Source organism: Mustelus asterias, chromosome 7, assembly GCF_964213995.1.
Source record: "Mustelus asterias chromosome 7, sMusAst1.hap1.1, whole genome shotgun sequence".
Taxonomy (NCBI): domain Eukaryota; kingdom Metazoa; phylum Chordata; class Chondrichthyes; order Carcharhiniformes; family Triakidae; genus Mustelus; species Mustelus asterias.
Window position 1 is genome coordinate 61,558,111 of NC_135807.1, and position 24,893 is coordinate 61,583,003.

Below are 24,893 nucleotides of genomic sequence, written 5' to 3' on the forward strand. Positions count from 1 at the left end.
CCTTCCCTGGACAATTATGCTGTGCTGAGAATAATCGAACAAAGTGATTTAAATCGCTAACTTTGGATAGGTCTGCCAGGGTTTCATTTTCCAACTCTTGGAAATTTGGTAATCTCTAAGTTACAGGAACAAGGAGTAGGCCTTTCTGCCTCTCGGGCTTGCTCCGCCATTTAATAAGATCATGACTGATCTTGAGCGTATTTATAAACCGGTTCTGGAAAGAAATGATAGGATAGGCCTGCCCAGAAAAAGATGAAAGAAATAAAACGATTTCTAACTTCTGAGTAAGTATTTTAAATACTCGGACTGATCCCTGAACAGGACTTCCCCCATTCTCCCGACACCCACAACTCCCCCACCACCCCGCCCCAACTAACCACAAGCACACAGTATTCCATCCACATGGACCACCCCTCCCTCAATTTGTGCGTCTAATTCTCATCCCTGACCCGACTTGGCTGGACTATCCCTCGAGCTGAAACCCACCACCCCCCCACACCCGACCCGAACTCCGACCTGGGTGGACTCCCTGACCCAACTCGACATCCCAACCTTCCTTACTGCCTCCCCGATGTCCACTCCCAACAGCTGATACCCCCACTTCCGACCCACATCCCGAATACCAAACCCCACCCCCAACCTCACACCCACTCTGATGCCCATCCCAATTTCTGATTCCCCACCCATCCTCTGACCTCACCCCTGACCCCACTAGCCCTACTTTCTCTGAGGTTTCAGCGCAATTTTCTAGAGCAGGTAAGTGTACTTTAAAGTCTTGTAATTTGAGCAAGCCATCATTTTCTGACACTAGTTGGAAGTTATGGCCCAATGTGTTTTATAATTTGAAGCTGCATGTCTCACTGTTTGGTGTGAATTGTAACCACTTGGAAGAGACACAATTTGGTACATTTTTTCAAGTAAAAATAATCCCATGCTGTATGTACATGTAAAAAAAGTCCAGTTGTTTGTTGTTTTAACTTTGTACAGTAATGTTTGTGGTCATACAGCAAATCAATATTGTGGGTACAATAAGTTTATGACTAGTAGTATAGCACAGTAAGAAGTCTCACAACACCAGGTTAAAGTCCAACAGGTTTATTTGGTAGCAAATACCATAAGCTTTCGGAGCGCTGCCCCTTCGTCAGATGGAGTGGTTATCTGTTCTCAAACAGTGCACAGAGACACAACATCAAGTTACAGAATACTAATTAGAATGCAAATCTCTACAGCCAGCCAGGTCTTAAATGTACAGACAATGTGGGTGGAGGGAGCATCCAACATCCCGTCACATTATCTGTCACATTATCACATGACACATTATCAGTAACCCCCACAGCTTGCCTCCTTGGCTTGCAGAATCTCACTGGCTCTTCTGTCTGGAGACAATACACATCTCTTTAACCTGTGTTGAATGCTCCCTCCACCCACATTGTCTGTACATTTAAGACCTGGCTGGCTGTAGAGATTTGCATTCTAATCAGTATTCTGTAATTTGATTTCTGTGTCTGTTTGCACTGTTTGAGAACAGATAACCACTCCATCTGACGAAGGGGCAGCGCTCCGAAAGCTTATGGTATTTGCTACCAAATAAACCTGTTGGACTTTAACCTGGTGTTGTGAGACTTCTTACTGTGCTTACCCCAGTCCAACGCCAGCATCTCCACATCATAGTAGTATAGCAACAGGCTGAGAAAGACCCTATTTCAACAAAGGTATAGTGAAATCAATCCAATGGATCTGACACTTCGGGCACGCAAAATAAATGAAAGGATGTGAAATTAAGTCAGCTTTTGTTCCGACGATAGTAACACATTTTAATTAAAATTATTGCTCCGCTTTGTGGTACTGTTATGAATATCTTGAAGCTTAATCTCCAGCAGGTTTAACAATTCCCTGTTAAGATTGTTGCAATACAACTTATTTCATAGACATTTATTTTGGTGAAACTTGACTTGGAATTGCTACATTGTGTTTTGGAGGTGCTGCCTAAGGAATCTTGGTGAGTTCCTGCAGTCATCTGCAGATGGTAGATGCTGCCACTGTGATGGAGGGAGTGAATGCTTGTGGATGGGGTGTTAAGTCCTGCAATGATGTCCTGGAACTGAGATGATTAACCTCCAACAACCACAACGAATTTCCTTTGTGTTAGGTATGACTCCAATCAATAAAGAGTTTCCCTCTGATTCCCACTGACTTCATTTTTGCTAGGGCTCCTTTAGTGCTACACAATAGAATGCTGCCTTGATTTCAAGGACAGTCACTCTCATCTCACGTCTTGAGTTCAGCTCTTTTGTCCATGTTTAAAATAAAGTAAAGTTAAGTTTATTTATTAGTCACAAGTAGGCTTACATTAACACAACAATGAAGTTACTGTGAAAATCCCCTAGTCGCCACACTCCAGCGCCTGTTTGGGTACACTGAGAGAGAATTTAACATGGCCAATGCACCCAACCAGCACATCTTTTGGCCTGTGGGAGGAAACTAGAGAACCCGGAGGAAACCATGCAGACACGGGGAGAACATGCAGGCTCCACACAGTGACCCAAGCTGTGAGGCAGCAGTGCTAACTGAGTGGCCTTGGTGGAATCCAGCACTAATACCAAGAAAGCCACAGTCCATGCCATCACAAAATGGGAAAGAACAGAAAAATAACTGACTCAGACACCTAAGTCTTCTGGAGCAGAATACATGCAGGAGGAACAAACTCCTAGGCATGGGAACCACCAAGCAAACCAGAAATTACTTGTGTGTACTTGGAGTGAGGAGGCACCGATATTAAGTGCCATCTCACTCATCCACAGGATGCTGGGCCAGTGCCATACATTTCCACAATCTCACCAGGATGGGCAAGATAACAATATAACCCAGAAGTGCTGGAAAAACTAAGCAGGAATGGCAACATCTGTGGAGAGAGGAACAGAGTTTATTGGATTTGAAATGTTAACTCTGTTAGATGCTGCCAGACCTGAGTTTCATTTCAGATTTCCAGCATTCACAGTATTTTGGACAAGATAACATATTGGCAACAAGTACACTCTACTCTTCCTTGCAACATTTGCACAAATAATTCTTCAAAATATGTTCTGATTAAACAGGTCATAAATGGGCATCCTGCATTATGGTTCCCTAACAGCAATAACATCACGAATATCTCTTTCTCCACTTAAATACCTTTTTTTTAAGGTTCTTTAGTAGGAATGATGCAGATGGGAGTTTTAAAATTATAAAATGTGGTTTGTGACATGTTATTGCCTTCCCACCCCATTTGCTTGAAATGTTGGTGTAGAAAGGCTGCCTACCCCAGAGTATAGAGTAGATTGACTTGTGTTCACTTTGGACTTCATTGTATTAAAAGAGAATGTGTACTCATATCACTCGCTGTCTTTATAGGAGGTGAGAGTAATGCAATGTGCATTTATGCAGCACCTCATAGTCAGTCGGATGATGATCATTGACATGCTCAGATAGGGTTAAAGATGGTTGATGTGTTATGTTGTAGGATGGATCATGGAATTTTTTTAAAAAGTGGAGGAGAAGGCAGTAAGATTTTTGTTTCAAATGTGAACTGCTACATAGAACAGCAATATCCTCTGATTCCCCAACAGCACTGAGTTCTGGCCACCATGATGTTCTTCTTCATTTAGTCCTGCTTACAATATAATACAAGCAAAATACTGCGGATGCTGGAATCTGAAACAAAAACAGAAAATGCTGGAAAATCCAACATTCAAAATGTTGGCTCTATTCTCTCTTCACAGATGCTGTCAGGTCTGCTGAGATTTTCCAGCATTTTCTGTTTTAATCCTGCTTACAACCTGGTCCTTAGATGACTCCCAGAGAAAGGATGCTGATAGATGAAAAATGCATGTGGAAGCTCCTTTCAAATGTAAAGTAACAGCTTCTTAATAGCAGTCTGTCTCGCTTCAAGGGATGCTGCAGTGATTAATGTTGTTGGAATCTAAAATATTGAAAATGGAATACCAGGGCAGAGAGAGGGTTCCAGGGTGACAGATGCAGCATTGTAGGCATTAATGATGGAGGTGGGCAGGAGGAGAGGCATCATAGTTCCATAGGGGGCCAGGAAGCCATCAAGTGTCAGGTGGCCAGGGAGATCAATTGCTGCGGTCTTGACCCAGCCATGCCATAAGAAGTCTAAATACCTCACACAGGTAGTCAAAATCAATGAATGCATCTTCTGATGATGTTACCTACCCAACACAGTCTCAACCTCTCACACTGCTCAATGCACCACACTCTCATTGCTCACCCATCAGCATTTTCTGACACTTTGATACCCCCCCCCCCCCAAAATCACCTCTTGCTGCCTTTATTTGCCTCCAGCTATTCAACTATAGCATGCACATCCCCCAAACACAACACCTCTTAAATCATTAATCTTCTGCTTTCCCTCCTGCAGGACAAGATGGCAATTGTAGGGTGTAAAGCACAATCAGTAAGGGACAAGGACACCCACCTGCATCTCCTGCCAAGATGAAGGCACTCAGCATCATGACATTCAAGATTACAGTATATTCCTGTCTTATGCAATTTCTTAACTCTGAGCTCACCCTCATCTTGCTATTGAGGTGACCATGGGGCCCCCTGCTTCCCACTTTATCCAACCTCCCCTTGCCCCAAACTTCCTCTCTGATTTCCTGTTCCCAAACACCTAAGAACTGGTATCTGCCCGCTGCAGCACACACACAAGCGAACAGTAGCAGTAATCATCTGACACTCGCAGCCACCAGCTCAGATACAGACACTGCACATATCATGGAGGCTAGTGTAGAAGTAGAATCAGTTTGGTGAGTCATCTGGGCATGATTGGGTTGCAATCAGGCCAGCAGGCATAAATGGGGTGTTTGCCTACTCACTGAAAAGTGAGATAGCAGATGCATTTTGCTGCAGAGGACTATAAGGATAACTTACACAAACTAGGGTTATGTTAATGGAATTTAGAAAGGTCAAGGTATAATTTGATCAAAGTTGTCATGATGGTATGTAAAGCAGATAGGGTAGATAGAGAGAAAATGTATCTGCTAGTTGGGGAGTTTTAGACCAGGGAGCATGGCCAAACATTTAGAGCAAAATATTTCAGGACTGAAATTAGGAAATCTTTTGACAAACAAAGGGTGGTAGATGTTTGGAACACTATTCCGCAAATGGCAGCAGAAACTGGATCTAAGCTCCTGTTTTTGTGTTCCTTTCCACCAGGATGCAATAATTCCAGGGACTCGCTGCAGCACCTCCAAAACACTCCAGTCTTCTTCCAGAAACTTTTCAAAAGCAGCGGTTTTAAAAATAAATTACCTTACCTGCAATTTGGGAGTCTGGCCCTTTAAGAAGCACAATGCAGGGCCCATTTTGTAGCTTAGCACTTGTTTGAACAGTGATGTTTGAAATTGTCCTGGCTTTGCAGAACTGGTTGGGCTGTGTATCACAACTGGAGTTTCTGCTACATAGATAAAATTCACAGCCAGGATAGCACAGGAGCTATGATAGCACATTTCCTTCTGAACTTTCAGACCTAAGTTTAAATCCAGCTGAAGCTGATGAGATCAAAACCTCCCCTCTTTTTCAGATGTATAGATTCTATGTAAAATGTGTTCCTTGTAGACATTAGCTTACAATATAAAAATCAACCAAAGTATTCTTTGATAGCTCAATGTTGTATGGCACTGAGTCATTGAGACTGGGAAGCTCCCAAGTCATAAAGAAATAACTTTTATTTGTATAGTGTCTCTCGCAATCTCTGAGCATCTCAAACTGCTTTACAGCCAATGTAATACCTTTCAAATGTAATCACTGTTGTACTGTAAGAAATGTGACAACCAATTTGCACATAACAGTTCCTACCGAGATCAATGAAATAAAAGACAAGAGATTCAGGTTCTGACTGAATGGAAGTTCTTGAGATGAAAAAGAATGGCAGAGGTCACCACTCCTAACCACGTCCAGCATGGTTGATGTCAATTGCGTGCTGTTGTGGGCAATAACATGAGAGTCCCATGTGTGCATTTGCAGAATGCAGAGTGGGCAGATCGTGATACCAGTCAGCATGTAACATTGATTTGATGCCCAACTTGTCATTTTCGTCCTTGCTTTTCCTGTAACTCCTCTCTCTGAAATACACACAGCTGAACATATAGCTGCATGAGGGACCCTGCTCATCGGCGCTACCTAAAGGCTTCACCATCCAACTTGCATGTGAGTTGCTCTTTACAATTCACATGCTGTTGCAGATTTAGTGGAAATACTGTTATGGAGGAATTGTGAGCAGTTGTTGAAATCGGAAGTGAGTGGTGCTGGATATTTGAATGAATAACATGCTTCTCAAAGGCCTTTAGTTCAGCACTCACTCCTAGTATTGGGTTTATGGTTGCAGTTCCCCTTGGACTGCAGCATCACAGGAAAATCACAAGAATCACAAGAACTAGGAGCAGATGTAGGCAATTTAGCTCCTCGAACCTGCTTTGCCATTTAATACGATCAAAGTTGATCTCATTGTGGCCTCAGCTCCACTTACCTGCCCATTCACCACAGTCCTTCAAACTCTTACTAATTAAAAATCTGTCCACCTCTTAAATTTACTCAATGTCCCAGCATCCATCGCTCTCTGGGGTAGTGAATTCCAGATTACGACCCTTTGAGAGAAGTAATTTCTCCTCATCTCTGTTTTGTTGTAGGGAAAAATCCCTTGTACCAGTGCATTCAAAGAAGTCGAGTCGCAAGGCAACGTTCAAAGTGTTTTTCTTTATTGTACAATTACTGGGATCCCAGGGAGAACAGCGTAACCAGCCTAGAAACAGTGGCTTGGCCACGTTGATCTCAATCCTTTCACATCAGTTCTGGATCTTTATAGGGATCCAAATTCGAGCGGGAACATTTGATTATGCATTTTTACAATATGTATAAAGTAGTCTGTCAGGTTAGGAAGTTCTCTGGGAGGCTTGTCAATTTGCATTTGTATGGTGTGTGTTTGTGTTAATGGGACTACCTGTTCTTGCCCCGGTGTTAATGTGTTTCCCATTATCCCCTCTATGTGTCCCCTTATATCTATTGACCTCATTGTTTTGTGTCTGTGTTCCCTGCTTGCGAGATTAGGTGTTAATGTCATTTTGTCCTGCTGTGTGTAGGGAGATTTAATCTAATCTTTTATTCCTTTTACCCTAGTTTGTTAAGTTTCTTTGCCTGCCTTGGCCATTTTATTCCTGTAATATTTTATTGATAGTCTGGTTATGCCATATAGCCCACTCTCGGTCTTGACTCGCAGATATCCCGATCTTCCTTGGCCAAAGGCCGGTTTAAAATGCAGCTTCGCACTGTTGCTGGGCAGAATAAGGATCTTTCGTTGGCTTTGAAATTTAAAGGTCTCTCAGCTGTGCAGAGGGGGTTTGAACGAATATCCATCTGGGTGTTTCCCTCTGCATTGTAGGCACGTTATGAATGGTGCCAATATGGCTTTTGGAAAATTGCCTACTTCAGTCCCTCCTCTCGTCCAGGGGGTCCCATTTATGGCTGACCCCCCATGGACGATCTTCAGAGGTACAGTGACTTGTACAGATGTCGTCCTTGCCGTTGTTCCTCTTCCTCTGTGGCGTGGTTAAATTCTTGCATCTGGATACTGGCAGTGGGTAGCATTCTTGATGTAATATTTGCACATATCACTTTAATACAGGTTAGGCCCAGGCAGAGTGTGAACAGGATGGCTACTACTAAGATTAATCCCTTCATAATGTATGCACCCCAAACTGTGTTAAACAGCCACCCTAACCACCCATCAGTCCCTGTTAATCCCTGTTTAAAGCTATCCAATTGCTTTTGTATCCCGGACATGGCTGCTGTTATGTTTAGTGTCTCGTCGTGTACATATGTGACGCATTTTCCTTTGATGATGGTGCATACCCCTCCTTGTCTGGCTAGCTGATAGTCTACTGCATATCTCGTTTGCTGTGTGTATAGTCTGAGTTCTGCGAGTTCTTGGTCAATTGCACCCAGTGCTTGTAGGGTGTTGTTTCCTAAAATGGTCAGTCCACATATGAAGAAATTCCTATTACTGGCACTGATCACCCCTGCGGCGCCTCCTAGGGATAGTGTCCCCAGAAATCCATACCCCAGAGAAGACCCTAATGTGACAGGGGCCTGCCAGTCGGCGCAGAATTCTGCGCTGATGGCCCTGGTCACTATGCGTTTCTGGACATGTCCCTCGCTTGGGCACGGAACCGTGAGAGGTCTGATTGTCCCTCCGGAAAAGAACCTTGGAGGCCTGTCTGTGGCTGTCATGTATACATTTTTGAATAAAAACACGTAACCTTCTTTAACCCGATAACATGCATTACCCCGGGGTCGTTTGACCACATGGTCCCATCTTGTGGGACCTTCCCTCCCCCGGGACTGTCCACTTGATTGTACCCCTTGGTGAGAATCAAATGGGTATGTCCCCGAGGCTGAGCTTACGTGGGTGCCGTTGCACTTGCCACACATAAGCTGCCTACCCGCGGTGACTGCAATGCATTTTTGTTGCTTGCAGTCACAAGTGAAGTGTCCTTCCCGGACCCGGCACTCCTGGAGAGCACAATGTGCCTCAGCGCACGAATCATTTTTAGGGACAAAGGCATGCACGCACCCCCATCCCTCTCCCTTAAAACATTGTGGGTAGTTCCCATGTGTCTCCTCCTGTTGGGGTCCCATCCCCCTTAGAATTCCCGGCTCAGTGAGCTCTACACACCTTCCTTGTATCCCTTGTTTAAAGTACCCAATATGTTCCTTGCAGGGTGCCCCCGATGTGTCAATAGTGAATAACTCTTGTGGGAGCCACCCTGGTGTTGCGATGAATAGGGAGTTTACTGATCGCGCTGAAGGGTAACAAGCGGTCCTATTCCCATAGATCTGGATGTGTGTTTTCAGGAATAGGTTTCCTTCCATGATTGGGGGTTCTGCTCCCCTAACCCCCATGTGTTGGAGCGTATTTACAATGGTCATGGTTATTATCAAATATGTCCCTGTTCCCATATCGTTTTTTTTTTCAACAGTATTTTTACAGTTATAGTATATACAGAAAATAAACAGGCAATCAAATTAAAAGTAGTTTGTTCCGACGTCTTGATAGTAGATCTGGTCCTGGTTCCTGTGGAATTTGAATGAACGAAAACGGTATTCTTTAGTTCATTTGTCTTCATACAGCTTTAATTGGGTCCAGTGTTTCCAGACCCCCTGTCCCCTTATATCTATACAGGCACAGGTATCTCCGCTAATAATGACCTCGTAAGGTCCGTGCCATCTTGGGGCAAATCCTGGTTTTGCAGGAAGCACTTTTGTTAATACCCGGCTCCCGGCCTTTGGGACCTCTGGTAATATTTCTGAGTCCTCCTCTGTATCGACCTGTGCCTGATTAAAAATTACGGACCGGCGCATCCCCTTCAATTGGGTGCTAAGGTCTCAGATGTATTGACGGATCTTATCCTTTATCGGACCCACATCTGTCCAGCCTGTAATAATGTTTTCGGGTAAGTGCATTGCTCGCCCGGTCATCAGCTCGTATGGAGTCAAGCCGGTAGTTCGATTTGTGGTCGCCCTAAGCCTCATCAGAACTGCAGGTAGGACTTCTGTCCAATTTCTACCTGAGGATTGCATTGCTTTTGCCATGGTTATTTTTAGAGTCCGATTCATCCTCTCCACCATCCCGGAACTTTGTGGGTGATAGGGGATGTGAAATTTCTGTTTTATTCCTAATAATTGGCAAATGTTTTTCATAACCTTTCCTGTGAAATGTGTTCCCTGGTCCGAATCAACTTGAATTGGCATCCCCCATCGGGGAATGACTTCTGCTGCCAATATCCTGGCTACTGTTAGGGCTGTACAATTGGTTGTGGGGAATGCTTCTACCCACCTGGTGAATTGATCTACTATTACCAGGCAGTATGTTTTCCCGTGAGAGGGGGGCAATGGTCCTATGAAGTCCATTTGTATCTGTTCCCAGGGTCCCTTCGGTCTGGGTTGGTGTCCCATCTTTACCTTTATGGGCTTCCCGGGGTTGTGCTGTGCACATATAGTGCATCTGCGGCAGTATGTGGCCACATCTCGTCCCAATCCTTTCCACCACCACTCTCTCCCCAGGCTCTGGATCATTGCATCCCTGCCTGTATGGGGAAGCCCGTGGTGTAGTTCCAGTAATGTGTTCTGGATACATCCTGGCGCCAATACCCGGTTATCTTTTCTCCACACCCCGTCAGTCCCTTTAACTGCGCCCAGCTCCTCCCATCTATCTCGTTCTTGCTGTGTAATGTCCCCATGTAATTTCTGTATGTCAATTTCTTCCGGTTCTACCACTATCGCTGCAAGGGGCAGGCTTTTAATGTCGCTGTTTTCTAGTGCTTGCTGTGCCGCTGTGTCTGCGGCTTGATTCCCTTTGAAATGAATCCACCCCGGGGTGTCCCTTCCGGGTTCCCGCTGGTGGGCTTTTATTTTCATTACTGCGGCCTCTGTAGGCTGTTCACTAGCTGCTAGCAGCGCCCTTATCTGCTGTTGGTGTTTAATGGGGGTACCTCCTGTAGTAATGAACCCCCTTCTCCCCCATGCGGGCATGTAATCATGGATCACACCAAACGCATATTGGCTGTCTGTATACACATTGACTGTTTTCCCTGCTGCTAATCTTAAGGCTTGGGTGAGGGCAACTAATTCTGCTACCTGAGCGGACTGACCCCCGTCGATCCTTCCTGATTCTAGGGTTTCCAGGTTCTGGTCTACTACTGCCCACCCTGTCCTTGGTGATCCTGATACATATTTGCGGGACCCATCCACATAGAAGGTCTTATCTGCTGTTGGAAGGGGTTCGTCTCTAATCTTTCCTTCCTTGTTATCTTTGTCGATTTCTCCACAGCTGTGCGCTTCCCCAATATCTAAAATCCCTTCCGCGGGATTTTCTCCCGTGTCCCTAATGATGGTGACTGACTTGTTAGGTGGTAGGAGTGTGGCCTCCCACCTTGCCCTCCTTATATTTGAGACTGTTTTGAGTTTGCCGTGTTTAGCATCTCTACCAATGTATGTTTTGTGTGTAGCACAATATCTCCTGTCATGACAATGGGCTCACTTATCCTCACAGCCCATGCTGCACAATCTAGGGCGGCTATGCACCTGGGCATCCCGGTGACTACTGGTCCCTCAGCCGTTGAATAATACCCTACGGGTCTCTTTCTATCTCCATGAGTCTGTGCCACTACGGCAGAATAGAAGCCGTCCTGGTTGTCACAGAAGATGTGGAACTTCTTGCTTCCATCTGGCAGTCCCAGCCCTGGGGCTGAAATTAACCTAGCTTTCAACTCTGCATATGCTGTCTCTTGCTCTTGTCTCCTCTCTATACTTTCCAAGGCTGGCTTTCCTCCCTTCACTAGTCTCTGAATTGGCTCTGCGATTCTTGCAAAGTCAGGGATAAAACTCCTACTGTAATTGAATAGTCCTAAAACTTTTCGGACCCCTCTTACTGTAACTGGTCGCGGCATTTCTTTAATCGCGGTTTTGCGGTCTGCGGGCATTTCTTTAATTCCCTGGGAAATTAGGTGTCCTAAGTACAGGACCTGGGGTTTTGCAATTTGTGCCTTATGTGGGCTGACTTTCAGCCCGGCTTTTGCCAATCCTTCTAGTACTGCATACAGGGCTGCCTTGTGCCCTTTTTCTGTTTTGGACGCTATTAACACATCGTCCACATACTGGAGGACTGTATTGTCCTCATGCAATTTCACCCTACTCAGGATATCGCTCATTGTTCTGTGAAATATGGCAGGACTGTTATGAAATCCCTGTGGGAGGCGAGTCCATGTATACTGTTTCTCTCCCACAGTGAAGGCGAATTTGTTTTGGGATTGTGTCTCCAGTAGAAGGGACCAGAACCCATTTGCTATATCTAGCACCGTGAAAATTTTGTGGTCTTGTGCCAATCCGTTTAAAATAGTCGAGGGGTTTGCCACAATGGGGTGTAATTTAGGTGTTACCTTGTTCAAACCTGTGTAATCGATGGTGAGCCGGTAGCTCCCGTCAGGTTTTATAACTGGCCATGTGGGGGAATTGGTGGTACTGGTGGTTTCCCTGAGGATTCCCTTTTCTATTAAACCCTTGACTATTTCTACCACTACCCCTTGCGCTTCTCTCTTGATAGGGTATTGTTGGTGGGGCTTGTGTTCCGGTCCTGGGACTTTTATCGGTTCTGTGTCGGTTAGTCCGGTATCTAATTTCGTCCTAGCCCAGGCTTCGGGAATGGAAGCGCAGATGGCTCCGAACCCTTCTTTTTCCTGATCCCAATCTCGGGCCACTATGGTGGCTATCCCAACCGTCCCCAGGTGGCTAGCTAATGTCCCTATTCTGGTCTTCCTACCGTCAGGTTGTGGCCAAATTAGTTTCCCTTTCCCACAATCTATCAGCACCTGGTATTCCCTCATTAAATCGTTCCCCATGATTGTGCCCTCATTATTCTGACAAACGTAAAATTGCATTGGAATATACTTGTGGTTGATTTCTACTAGTGTGGTTTCACTAAGATAGGCGGGTATTCTCTCTCCCCCTACCCCGGTTATGTGTATTCTTTTGTTGGTCAGTGGCAGGGGTAAGTTTGTAATTGATATGGCTGCTCCTGTATCTACTAACATGTGGCATTCCCTACCCCCTACCAGGGCTTCTACATATATTCTCTCCCCCTCTTTCCTGTTTTGGATGGGAGCTACGGGTTGTGAGATTTCGACCAGTGTTGGCCGATAAGTGGAGTGGACGGACACCGGCTTTTGTCGGGATTCACTGTCTTCTGTGGGCGTGGCTACACTAATCCTCTCTTGTCTCCCATCTCCCTGGTTTGGGGTCTCTTCTAGTCACCCTAGTGGATTCCGGGAATGTGGTGCCCCCGGGGTTGGTCTATAGTTGTCTCGGGGTCTCCCATGTTTCCCCCAACATGTTGCCTCGGTGTGCCCTGCCCTGTGGCAGTGGTCACAGCGGGGCCCGCCATTCTCGGGTTTCCCTTCGAATGGTGCTTCCCTGCAGAATCTAGCCGTATGCCCTGGCTGGCCACATGTGTAGCAGCTGAACCCGGTTCTCCCCTTATCTCCGTTATGGGGGGTTCCAGTTCTCTCTCGTCTGGGCTTTACCTGGGCAACCTTCCCTTCTTTTATCCCGCTAGCCCACTCGACTAGCTCGTCATAGTCTTGGGATGCTATCACCCCCATCTTAAGGATTTCTTGGTGTACATCTGATAGCCCGTCCTTGAATGCCTGGATAAAAGCCCTGTCTCTCCTGTCCACATTGTCCTGTCCTGAACATTCCCTATATACCTGGAATAATCTCTCTCCAAATTCCGATAGCACTTTCCCCCTGTCCTTGTTTAGTATTTGTGATCCTGCTCCAATTAGTGGGGGAGTTCCCTAAGACCCGTTGGATTTCGGTCTTAAATAATGTAAAGGGTGCCTGCTGGTCGTTTATCTCAGCCGTTGTAGGAACGGCATGTGTCCACCTTCCTCCATTATAGTCCTGTGCTGCTTGGGTCGCTGGCCCTCCTGCCACCAACCTCCATTTATCCGCTGGACAGGCTGCCCTGACCAGCTGGTGTATGTCCCTTAAATGTAACTGGTGTCCTACCCAGAGTGAATCCAATTCGCCCCAAAATCCCAGGTTTGCGCTTCTGGGTTTTAACTTCCCCAGGGATGCCATAATCTGCTGCCTTTCCCCTGGGGTAAAAGGCTTATAGGTTGCTTTTGGTTGTGCTGACGTCCCTCCTCTGGTGACTGGCGCTAGATTATAATTTTTTATGTCTCCTTCTGATGCTGGAGCGGTTGTATGTTTCTGCACTGACTCGTATGAGCGCCGAAGGTCCGTTTCCTCTGATCTCTGCGTTATCTCCGCAGTGTGGCTTCTGTGTTCTAATTCCCTCACTCTCTCCTGCAATACCTTAATTTGTTCTGTCTCTTTGTGTCTCTCCTCCATTGAGGCATTTACCTTCTCAATTAGTCCAGCTAACTGGGTCACTAACATTACTCCCATTACTTTTGTTTTGTCCCGTTTAACTCCGTCTACCCACTTTCTTTGATCTTCTAAAGTTTGTGATGCGTTCCACCCGTTCCGTTTCATCTTTGCAACAATCGCTTCTCTGGCTAACAGATACTTCAAAATGAGAGCTACTGCAGTTTCTCCCTTAACAACGTGGTCTGCCATTTTTCTGTCTAGCAGTCCTGCAACCCCCGTATGCTGGTTCCAACAGTAAAAGTGCCCCAACTCTCTCTCTTATCTCCTGTCACTGATGCTGCTCCAGCACCGTCTGTATTGCTGTAGGGTCTCGTAGTGGGGTCCCAGTGGGTCTCTTCCCCTGTGCTCCCCGAACTATTCCTGACACCTCACGCTTGGTCTATTTTGTGTTGTCTTATTGGGATGTGTGCTGGTTTTTTAGTGGGTTTGTCGGCCCCTGTCCCCAGCCCCTTTAAGTACAATGCCTCCCGCTTGGCCACCACCTCCACTAGCAAGGTTGATCCGTTACCCCAAAACCTGGTACCCTGCTATGGACTGTGGTGTTCCCTACAGACGAACAAGGTTATCAAACTCCGCCCGGGTCCCTAATGGATCCTCCGTCGTCGTGTCTCTTGGTCAGGATGGATCGGGTCCCCTTTTCCTCAACACTTACACATATGTATCTGTTATCAAAGCCCCTGTTATAATTAGTAACTGTATCGACTCTGAGGTTGTTCGTCCCTTCAGAGTCTGTGTTGTTACCCGATTTACACTGTCCGTGCCTTGCACCCTGAGTGCCTGTGCCTCTTAGCGCTCGCTTCAAAACCCAACCTTAGCGTGGGAGATTTCTCCTCTTAACGTCCAGTTTAGGGTAGGGCACCTTGAGTCAAGCACTCCCTTGTCCTATTGCCTTGGCACAGACAGCGGTTTCGTCTACAATCCTGGGTTAGTTACACCAATTAGTTCTGCATGCGGTTCTTATCTTTATATTAGTCTTAATTCCTTATTCCCGTTATCAAATAGCCCAAAACCTGTTATCTTTACCTCTGGTCCTCTATTCCTATTAAAGTTACTTACCTTCTTCCACGCGGTCGTTCTGACCTGTACCTTCAATTAAAAAATTTAGGCAAGATTATACAGTTCTACAAGACAACAATATTTAACACAGACAAACCCTAACCCTTAAAGGTACCTCACTTTGAACGGAGACTTGTACTCGCCCTTGACTGCTGTGGATTTTTATTAGATTCGTTTAAATTTGATCCCGGCTTCCAGACCGTGGCCAGCAGTCAGAAGTCAGATATCAAATCCTGAGCCGACTACGCCATTTGTTGTAGGGAAAAATCCCTTGTACCAGTGCATTCAAAGAAGTCGAGTCGCAAGGCAACGTTCAAAGTGTTTTTCTTTATTGTACAATTACTGGGAACCCAGGGAGAACAGCGTAACCAGCCTAGAAACAGTGGCTTGGCCACGTTGATCTCAATCCTTTCACATCAGCTCTGGATCTTTATAGGGATCCAAATTCGAGCGGGAACATTTGATTATGCATTTTTACAATATGTATAAAGTAGTCTGTCAGGTCAGGAAGTTCTCTGGGAGGCTTGTCAATTTGCATTTGTATGGTGTGTGTTTGTGTTAATGGGACTACCTGTTCTTGCCCCGGTGTTTTAATGTGTTTCCCATTATCCCCTCTATGTGTCCCCTTATATCTATTGACCTCATTGTTTTGTGTCTGTGTTCCCTGCTTGCGAGATTAGGTGTTAATGCCATTTTGTCCTGCTGTGTGTAGGGAGATTTAATCTAATCTTTTATTCCTTTTACCCTAGTTTGTTAAGTTTCTTTGCCTGCGTTGGCCATTTTATTCCTGTAATATTTTATTGATAGTCTGGTTATGCCATATAGCCCACTCTCGGTCTTGACGCGCAGATATCCCGATCTTCCTTGGCCAAAGGCCGGTTTAAAATGCAGCTTCGCGCTGTTGCTGGGCAGAATAAGGATCTTTCGTTGGCTTTGAAATTTAAAGGTCTCTCAGCTGTGCAGAGGGGGTTTGAACGAATATCCATCTGGGTGTTTCCCTCTGCATTGTAGGCACGTTATGAATGGTGCCAATATGGCTTTTGGAAAATTGCCTACTTCAGTTTTAAATCTGTTTTATCCCTTATCCTAAAATTATGACCTCTTGTTCTAGGTTGCCCTACCAGAGAAAACATCCTCTCCACATTTACTTTGTCAATCCCCCATATGATCTTGTACACCTCAATTAGATCTTCTCTCATTCTTCCAAACACCAGGGAGTATAGACCTAAAATGCCCAATCTCTCTTTGTAAGTCAAACCCCTCATCTCTGGTATCAATCTGGTGAACATCCTCTAAACCACCTCCAATGCAGCAGGATCGCTCCTCGACTAAGGGGCCCAAAACTGTGCACAATTTTCAGAGTTCTTTTGCACTTTCTGAACCATCCAGCAAACTGTTCATCATGGGAAATTGGACCTTGTCATAGCCAGAAAAAGGTAAAAATTTCAGGGACTAATGGATTGCAGGATAATCACTCCATGATGTTACTGCAGGAGTTCCTCAGGGTAGTGTCCTAGGCCCAATCATCTTCAGCTGCTTCATCAATGAACTTCCTTCCATCATAAGGTCAGAAGGGGGGATGTCCGCTGATGACTGCACTATGTTCAGTATCATTCCCAACTCCTCAGATACTGAAGCAGTCCATGCCCAAATGTAGCCAGACCTGGTGCAATCAGACTTAGCACATTAGTTTTCCTTGTGTAAAATCTGGGTCTGTTGTAAAATGATTGAGGTTGTGGTGTCGTGGTAATGTCACTGGGCTACTAATCCAGAGATCCTAACTAATGCTTTGAGGACGTGGGTTAGATCTGACATGGGAACTGATGGAATTAAAATTCAATGAATAACATCTGGAATTGAAAGCTAGACTCGATAACTGCGACTATTAAATTGTCATAAAAAGCCGTCTAAAGGACTCATTGCCTTTAGGGAAGGAAATCTGCTATCTTTACTTGTTCTGGCCAGTATGTGACTCCAGATCCATGATAATGTCTTAACTGCCCTCTGACATGGGCTAACAAGCCACTCAGTTCAAGGGCAGTTAGAGATGGGCAACAAATGCTGGCCTTGCCACCGAGACCCACATCTTGTAAGATAATTTTAAAAATACTAGTCAGTCAACTGCACAATTTTCACATCATGCAACAACATGGATGATAGAGGCAAAATAGGTAGACTGTGATTTTTAAAAAATATATAACATAAGCTACGAGGAGAGTTGTAACTCTGTTGACTCAACATCTCCTGACAATAAACAAACCTGGATAAAACAGGTTACTGGAAGCATTTGCCAGCCAGCTCTCTTCATCACAAGATTGGACAAAAGCACATGATCATTTCTCTTCTGGAACCTTTGTGGTGGTGAGCACTTTGCTGCCTCAAACTTATTGAACTTTTGAAGCTGCTGCTACCTGAGTCTGAAAGTGACTGGAGCTAAATGACTTCACTGTTCAAATCTATGAAGAAATGGAGGGATTCTGAGGATCATCCTTTGTTGCAAGAATGCAGACCTGTGATAGGTAAACACCGTGTTCAAAACAGAAATGGCGGGGACAATTTAATTAGTGTCAAGTACACTCAAAAAGATCGGGAGAGTTTAGCGTCGCATGAGAGCCTCGATTATCTACCTTCTCACAGCGACATTTATAAAAAATGGCTACGAAAAATGCCTTACAGGTAAGTGGCACAGTTCCTGTCTGTGATTTAGATATTTTCATTTCTACAGTGGTAGATTTATCTTTTAAGAATGTATTACAATTAAGAAACAATCTACTCAAGGGCCCATTTGAAAGTGTTACCTCCAGTAAATAAAGGAAAAATTTACATTTAAAGCGGGTTTTTCATGACCACCAGATGTTTCAAAGCTCTTTACAGCAAATGAAGTACTTTTGAAGTGCAGCCACTGTCGTGGGAAATGTGGAGTCAGTTTGCACATAGCAAGCTCCCACAAACAGCAATGTGATAAATGATAATAAGCAGATAATCCGTTCTCTTGTATGGTTGATTGAGAAATAAATATTGGTCGGTGTGAGGATAGGTGCAATGGAATCTTTTATATCCATCAGAGCAGGAAAATGAGGCCTTGAAAGACAGTACATAGACAGTTGAGGACTCCCTCAGTACTGCACTGGACTGTCAGCCTTGATTTATTTGCTCAAGCCACCAGAGTAGGATTTGAGCCCAGAACTCTTGTGATTCAGAAGCAAGAGTACTCCCAACTGAGACACGGCTAACTGCATCGTGGGTTCGGAGCACATGAATCAGCTTGCCTTCTAACACCAGATGTTGGAGTCTGTTGGGCAATGTATATGTGTCTTGTATTGACTGAGGAGAGGATTGGACTCAGAGGGGATGTTTGATTGAATTTCAGTAATAGTCACTGATTCCAAAAAAGAAAAGGGAGAATAAGTTGGGGGACAAATATTATTTCACAAATGAATAATTTAATTCAGAATATAATGACTTTAAGTGTAAATATTTAGTAAAGGAATAACGTGAGGGTATGGTTTTACGGGTTGTAATGTCTTGGAATTTGTGAGTTTTTGATGGGAAACTGTCAGTATTTGGTGTCATTACCCCTCTGAATTACCTTGGGACACTTTATTACTTTAAACGTGGCATATAAATATAAGGTGCTACTCTTGATTTAGCACAAGTGCAAATCAGTGCCGAATTCATTGCTCCATCACAGGCTGCGCTGTGGATTTTTCCTCTCCCTGTCACCTTGCAGAGCTGGCAATCAGTTAAATCATTATTTCTGTTAAGAAATTCCGCTTTACTCTCACATTGCTGTTAGAAACCCTTTAAGAAGTTATGCCTTAGTAAGACGTAATTGGGTTTTTAATAGAGATCTGAGGAATAACTACAGCTAAACAACTGATTTGGCCCTAAAGAAATATGTGGAGTGTTGTTAAATGTCTCCAGAGTTTTTACACTAGACTTTTTAGATAATTAAACTTTTTAAAAGGTTTGTTTATGGTATTTCACTTACAACCATAACTTCATATGTATGTCCCAATCTTGCTCTCTGTAAAGTATTTAAGAAGTGATTTGCTTCTTAGTGGCTTTCATTTCCTGGTTGGCTGTCTGTGAGAATTCTTTAAAGTGATTGGCTGCTTAGACAGCTTGATAATATCATTGCAGCTCATCGCTGAGAATCCCCATTAAACAAAACTATCAGCTATTTAATTCAAAAGAGAAAGCTCTTGCCACTGAGATTGATAGATCTTTCAGTGAAGCTTTCTTTGATGTCAGCAGGGGACATCCTTGCTTTGCTGCAGGCACACAATCTGGAACAATCAATCAGTCACAGTCAGCAAGGAGTTCCATGTCATTATCTGGATGCCTTGCAATACTGCTGGAGTGAGCTTACACAACACATTTATGAGATATAGACACCTGTACAAAGTTTTTATATTCAGCCTGTTGGAGGCAGTTTTTATGTGTATGTGGGGGAAGAGGGGGGTTAGTATTTGGTCCTAGGTCATAAAAACATAGAAAATAGGAGCAGGAGTATGCCATTCGGCCCTTCAAACCTTCTCCTCCATTCATGTGCTGACAGCAGGTTATGGAGTTGATGTGTCTTTAATGCCAGATTTGCCATCATGTAAACTGAGGGTATTCTAGGTGGGGGAGTTCAACATCCATCGCCAAGAGTGGCTTTGTGGCACCACTCCTGATCGAGTTGGATGGGTCCTGAAGGAGATAACTGCAAAGCTGAGCCTGCGGCAGGTAGTGTGGGAACCAACAAGAGGGGTGAACCTACTTCACCTCATCTTCACCAATCTACCTGCTGCAGATGCCTCTATTCCTGACGAGTATTGGTTGGAGTGATCACCCCACAGTCCTGTGGAGACAAAGTCCTGTCTTCACATTGAGGATATCCTCTATTGTATTGTGAGGCACTACCACTGTGCTAACCAGATGGCTTCAGAACAGATCTAGAAATTCAAAATGGGACATCCATGAGACTGTGTACCTGGCCAAGCTGTTCTATAGAGCTACAACACTGGCATCTACCCGACAATGTGGAGATAAGCCCTGTCCACAAAAAGCAGGACAAATCCAGCCCCGCCAATTACTGCCCAATCAATCTATTCTCAGTCATCAGCAAAGTGATGGAAAGTGTAATGGAGAGTGCTAAATAAACAGTATTTAGTTAGAAATGACCTGCTCGCTGATGGTCAGTTTGGGTTTCGTCAGTGTCACTAAGCTCCTGACCTCATTACAGCCTTGTTCCAAGCATGGACATCAGACTGAACTCAAGAGGTGAGACGAGAGTGACTGCCTTTGACATCAAGGCAGCATTTGACTGAGTGAGGGATCAAGAAGCCCTAGCAAAAGTGAAATCAATTGGAATTGGGGACAAACCCTCCACTCATTGGAGCCATACCTAGCACAAAGGAAGATGGTGATAGATGTTGGAGACTAAACATCTCTGTCCCAGGACATTGCTGCAGAAGTTGCTTCAGGTCGTGTCCTAGGAGCAACTATCTTCATCTGTTTCAGTAATGACCTTTCCTCCATCATAAAGTACAATGTTCAGTACCATTCATGACCCCTCAGATACTGAAGCAGTCTGTCTCCATATGCAGAAAGACCTGGACAACATTCAGGCTTGGGCTGACAAGTGGCAAGCAAACATCCACCCATACAATTGCCAGGCAATGACCATCTCCAACAAGAGAAAATCCAAGCATCTCCTCATGACGTTCGACAGCATTGCCATTGTTGCACCCCACCATCAACATTCTGGGGGTTACCACTGATTAGAAATTTAACTGGATCAGCCATATAAATATTTTGGCTATAAGAGCTGGTCAGAAACTGGGAATTCTGAGGTGAGTGACCTTCTGACTCCCCAAAGCTTGTTCACCATCTATAAAGCACAAGTCAGGAATGTAATGGAATACTCTCCATTTGCCTGAGTGCAGCTCCAACAACACTCAAGATGCTTGACATTATCTGGGACAAAGCAGCTCGCTAGATTGGCACTTCACCCACCACCTTAAACATTCACTCCGTACACCACCAACGCACAGTGGCAGCTAAGGCTCATTCAACTTCTAATCCCATGACTTCTGCCACCTAGAAGGACAATGGCAGCAGATTCATGGGACCACCACTACCTGTAAGTTTCACTCCAAACCACGCAGCATCCTGACTTAGAACTATGTTGCCATTTCTTGATTGTCGCTGGGTGAAAATCTTGGAACTATCTTCCTAAAAGCATGTGGGTGCATGTATACAACATGAACTGTTCAGGAAGGTAGCTCCCCACCATCTTCTCAAGGACAATTAAGGCCGAGCAACAAATGCTGGCCTTATCAGTGATGTTTATATTCTACAAAATAATTTTAAAAACATATTTAAGTGACCAAAGCACCTCCACTGAGTGGTTGCTTATTCTCCATCGCATCTCCATTAATTCCAGAACTGTATGCATTAGGGGTGTTTCGCTTCTTGTTTCAGACTTGTTGGGCAACTCTGCTATGGAAATTAATCACCTTCATGTTTGTGTAGAACATCACATTAAGAAGGCACTCATGTGAGCATCCTTTTGAGTGCTAGAAGCAATGGAACAATGGACATAGTCCAATTTACTGATGAGATGCCCATTTGCTGGACTTGGACCATTCAACAAATTTACATGTCACTTACCAATGATCAAGTATTCATCTTGTAAGATGCATCATCAGGGACTGTAGTTTCAGATTAATTCTTTTGTGCTTTTGATCACTCTTCTTCTGAAACTCCAGGATGGGCTTGTGGCAGTATTATGTGTCTAAATGCAGAAAATCAGAAGGAGAAATTTGGGATGGGTTGGAAAAGAAGAGTTCCATTGTGAGCTCATCATGCCAAATGGCAAGATAAGAGTGAGCTGAGGATTATGAAGGAGCATAAGGTAGGACACACCATTATCCTAAATGATCTCAGCAATGCCAGATTCCACAGGCTCTGTCACTACTGGCCCCATGATACCCAGAACCATCCCCTCTGCAGAGCATAGGAAATGCAGCCATCCTTGTCCCCTATTCATGCTGCTCTGCCCCCTTCCAAAGTATGCTACTTTGTCCTGACAGATGGGAGAATGTTAGTGCCTGTGTGATATGCCTTCCATAGCTGAATAGCTGGTGTTGTGTCAAAGCAGTGAGTGCTAGATGTGAGGCTGGCAGGTGTGTGAGTGTGAGGTGAAGTATCTGCATGTATTGCATGAATCCTGAGTGCCAGGGACTGGTTGAATGATGAGGCGTGCAGTACATTGAGAACCACAAGAGGCTGGTGGAATAGTGGATAAGAGATTGCATTCAAGACACATTCACTGATCCTGACTACACCCATGAGTAATTAGTCTTCTTGTGGCACTGCTGCCAGATGTGTAGAATTGACCTCCCTGGCCACCTGCCTCCAATCTCTTCTGATGGTAGGCCCCATGGTAACATGGTGTCTTTCCTCCTGTCCATCTGCACCACTAAGGCCTCCAGCATACAATCATGAACCTTGAGGCCTCTCTCTGGATGGGGTTTCATTTTTCTTGTTTTGAATTGCAGTAATAGCATTCAGGAGTGGCCTCCTGCAATTCAATGCAGCTTCCTCTTATGAGGGATATACTGACTTTAAGAGCAGAAGGTAGGCCGCAGCAAGTGATGTTAGCACTGATTACTGAGCTGCCTGCTGAGTTCAGAGGCAGCCAGCAAGGCAGCAGATGCTCGACCATACACTAGGTGGCAGCACCAACCAACACGTTAAATAATGGAACAGGCTTGTGGGACTAGACCTACTCCTGTTCCAATGTTCAAATCTGAGATCGATATGTTTTGGGATATCGAGAGACATGGAGCAAAGGTAGGTAAATGGAGTTGAGGAGCAAATCAGCAATGATTTAATTGAATGTTGAAACAGTTGCGAGGGGCTTTGTGGCGTAACTTCCTAATTTTCTTCTCGAGTTAATAGGAATGGCACTAATGCTGCCTACTCTCTTCCAGGTTAGACTGGGACTATTGGCTTATGATGGGACTCATTGGAATAGCAGTTGGGATCCTGGGATTTTTCGTACATCAGGCGATTGACACCCTTACCAAATTGAAATGGAAGCTCATTCTACATTATATGCAGGTAAAGAACAGAAACAAAATAGTTGGTGTAAGTGAATTTGCTTCAGAATTTCTTCCCATTTTCTACTCATTAAAATTATTCTATTAGTTTGGAAATTATGTAATTATAAAGCTGGAAAATGCTCAATGACCTCTTTTCAATTTAATTTTCCAGTTAAAGTAACTTCTTTCCTGTTTAAAAACTTTTAAAATCCTAAAATGTCATGGGTGGAATTCCCTTGTGCCCCACTGTTAGGTTCAATGGCAAGTGGGGAGAGGGGTGGGAGGGAGGGGCGAGTGGGATGGCTGGAGGGGGAAAGGTCAGCGGGAGGCCCAGAAATTGATTTTATGCCGATGTGAATTTCCCACGGGGTCTTCTGTTGGTGCCTGCCATGGCAGATTGGAAAACCCACTGGAGGCTGGCGGTGAAACTGATTTGCATCCTGTTACTGGGATGCAGATGAAAGCCTGACCTCCCCCAAACCCGATTCTCCGCAATGCCGGCAGGGTATGATACTGGTGCTAAACCAGTCTGGAACAACGTGGTATGCACATGGACAATGTCGGGAGTTGCCTACCGAGTTTAGAATAGAGGCTATCGGCAACCATGGACCCCAGAACACCACAGCAGTGGGTGGTGGGAGCATCTACAGGTAGATTTTCCACATTTGGTGTCTGGAGGAAACACATCTTCCAGTCTCAGAACATTCCTGGAGATCCACCTGCTTTCTCAGGAGGCCTATCTTCATTTTCAGGAGGTCTACCCTCTTTTCTCAACAATGGATTAGTGATGTTGCATGCATTTTCAATATGGCGCCTGGATATGATGGTGGACGATATGCCATCAGGTTTGCTCTGCCACAGAATATGGCATGAAACCTCCAGTTGCATACTTAGTGAGGTCAGGGCTGGAAGATTTGGCATGTTTTCCTGTCAGCCTTCGCAGAGGGAAACACTCCCATGTTCTCGCCCCACCATGGGACTTAGTCCCAGGATGGGAGAATTCTGGCCCACATTTTGTTTTTCTATGTATGGAATGCATTGGGATGCATTTGTTGTTCCCTCTCTGTACTCTTCTCATGTCATGCATTTCTAGTCAAGGGGAAATAAATGGGCTGCCTCCAATTGATGTTGAATTGTGAGAGGTGTAGTGACTGGAGTGTCTCATGTTGTCATTCTCGCCCACTGGAGAGACTCTGTTTCGTGCCACAATGAAATAGCCTAATTTAACCACAGTGCAGAATTGGCAGCAAACCTGTGTTTTTGATGGTGTATCAACATGCCATATCTGTGTCCTTTCCATAAGCTCAATTTAAAAAAAATCAATGACTGATATTTGATAGGATAACTTGAAAGATTTGTGCTTTTTCTCTACTCTACACAGAATAGTCAGTTTTTCCTCACTTGGGTCTGGCTAGTTGGAATTGGATTGGTGATGGTCACACTCTCAGCTGGAGCAGTGCTGGTAAGAAACCCTGTGACGTAGTTCTCTCACAACAACGGCAAGGTCTTTAATAATTTGAACCATGCAATTATGAAAGATGAACAAGCTGCGTATTACATGATAACAGATCAAATGATGTACCGTTGGTTGCTGATAATTCTATTAAATTTAACTCTTGTTGCGGTACGCCAGAAGAAGGGAATGGGGAAATATTGTGGATGGGGGCACATGGAACAACACATACAGTAGTGAGGGGAAGACCGGTTGCAAGTGGTCTGCATAACGCATAGCATTGAAGA

General features: G+C 44.7%; 1 protein-coding gene across 1 annotated transcript in view; it reads left to right on the forward strand.

The window, feature by feature from the left end:
• The first annotated feature begins 17,494 nt into the window (after window positions 1-17,494).
• LOC144496098 (chloride channel protein C-like) overlaps window positions 17,495-24,893 on the forward strand; it is a 99,901-nt gene continuing 92,502 nt past the window's right edge. The window contains exons 1-3 of the mRNA XM_078217068.1: window positions 17,495-17,733; window positions 23,043-23,172; window positions 24,535-24,615. Coding sequence (XP_078073194.1) covers window positions 17,495-17,733; window positions 23,043-23,172; window positions 24,535-24,615 — 450 coding nt within the window. The remainder of the gene's footprint in view (window positions 17,734-23,042; window positions 23,173-24,534; window positions 24,616-24,893) is intronic.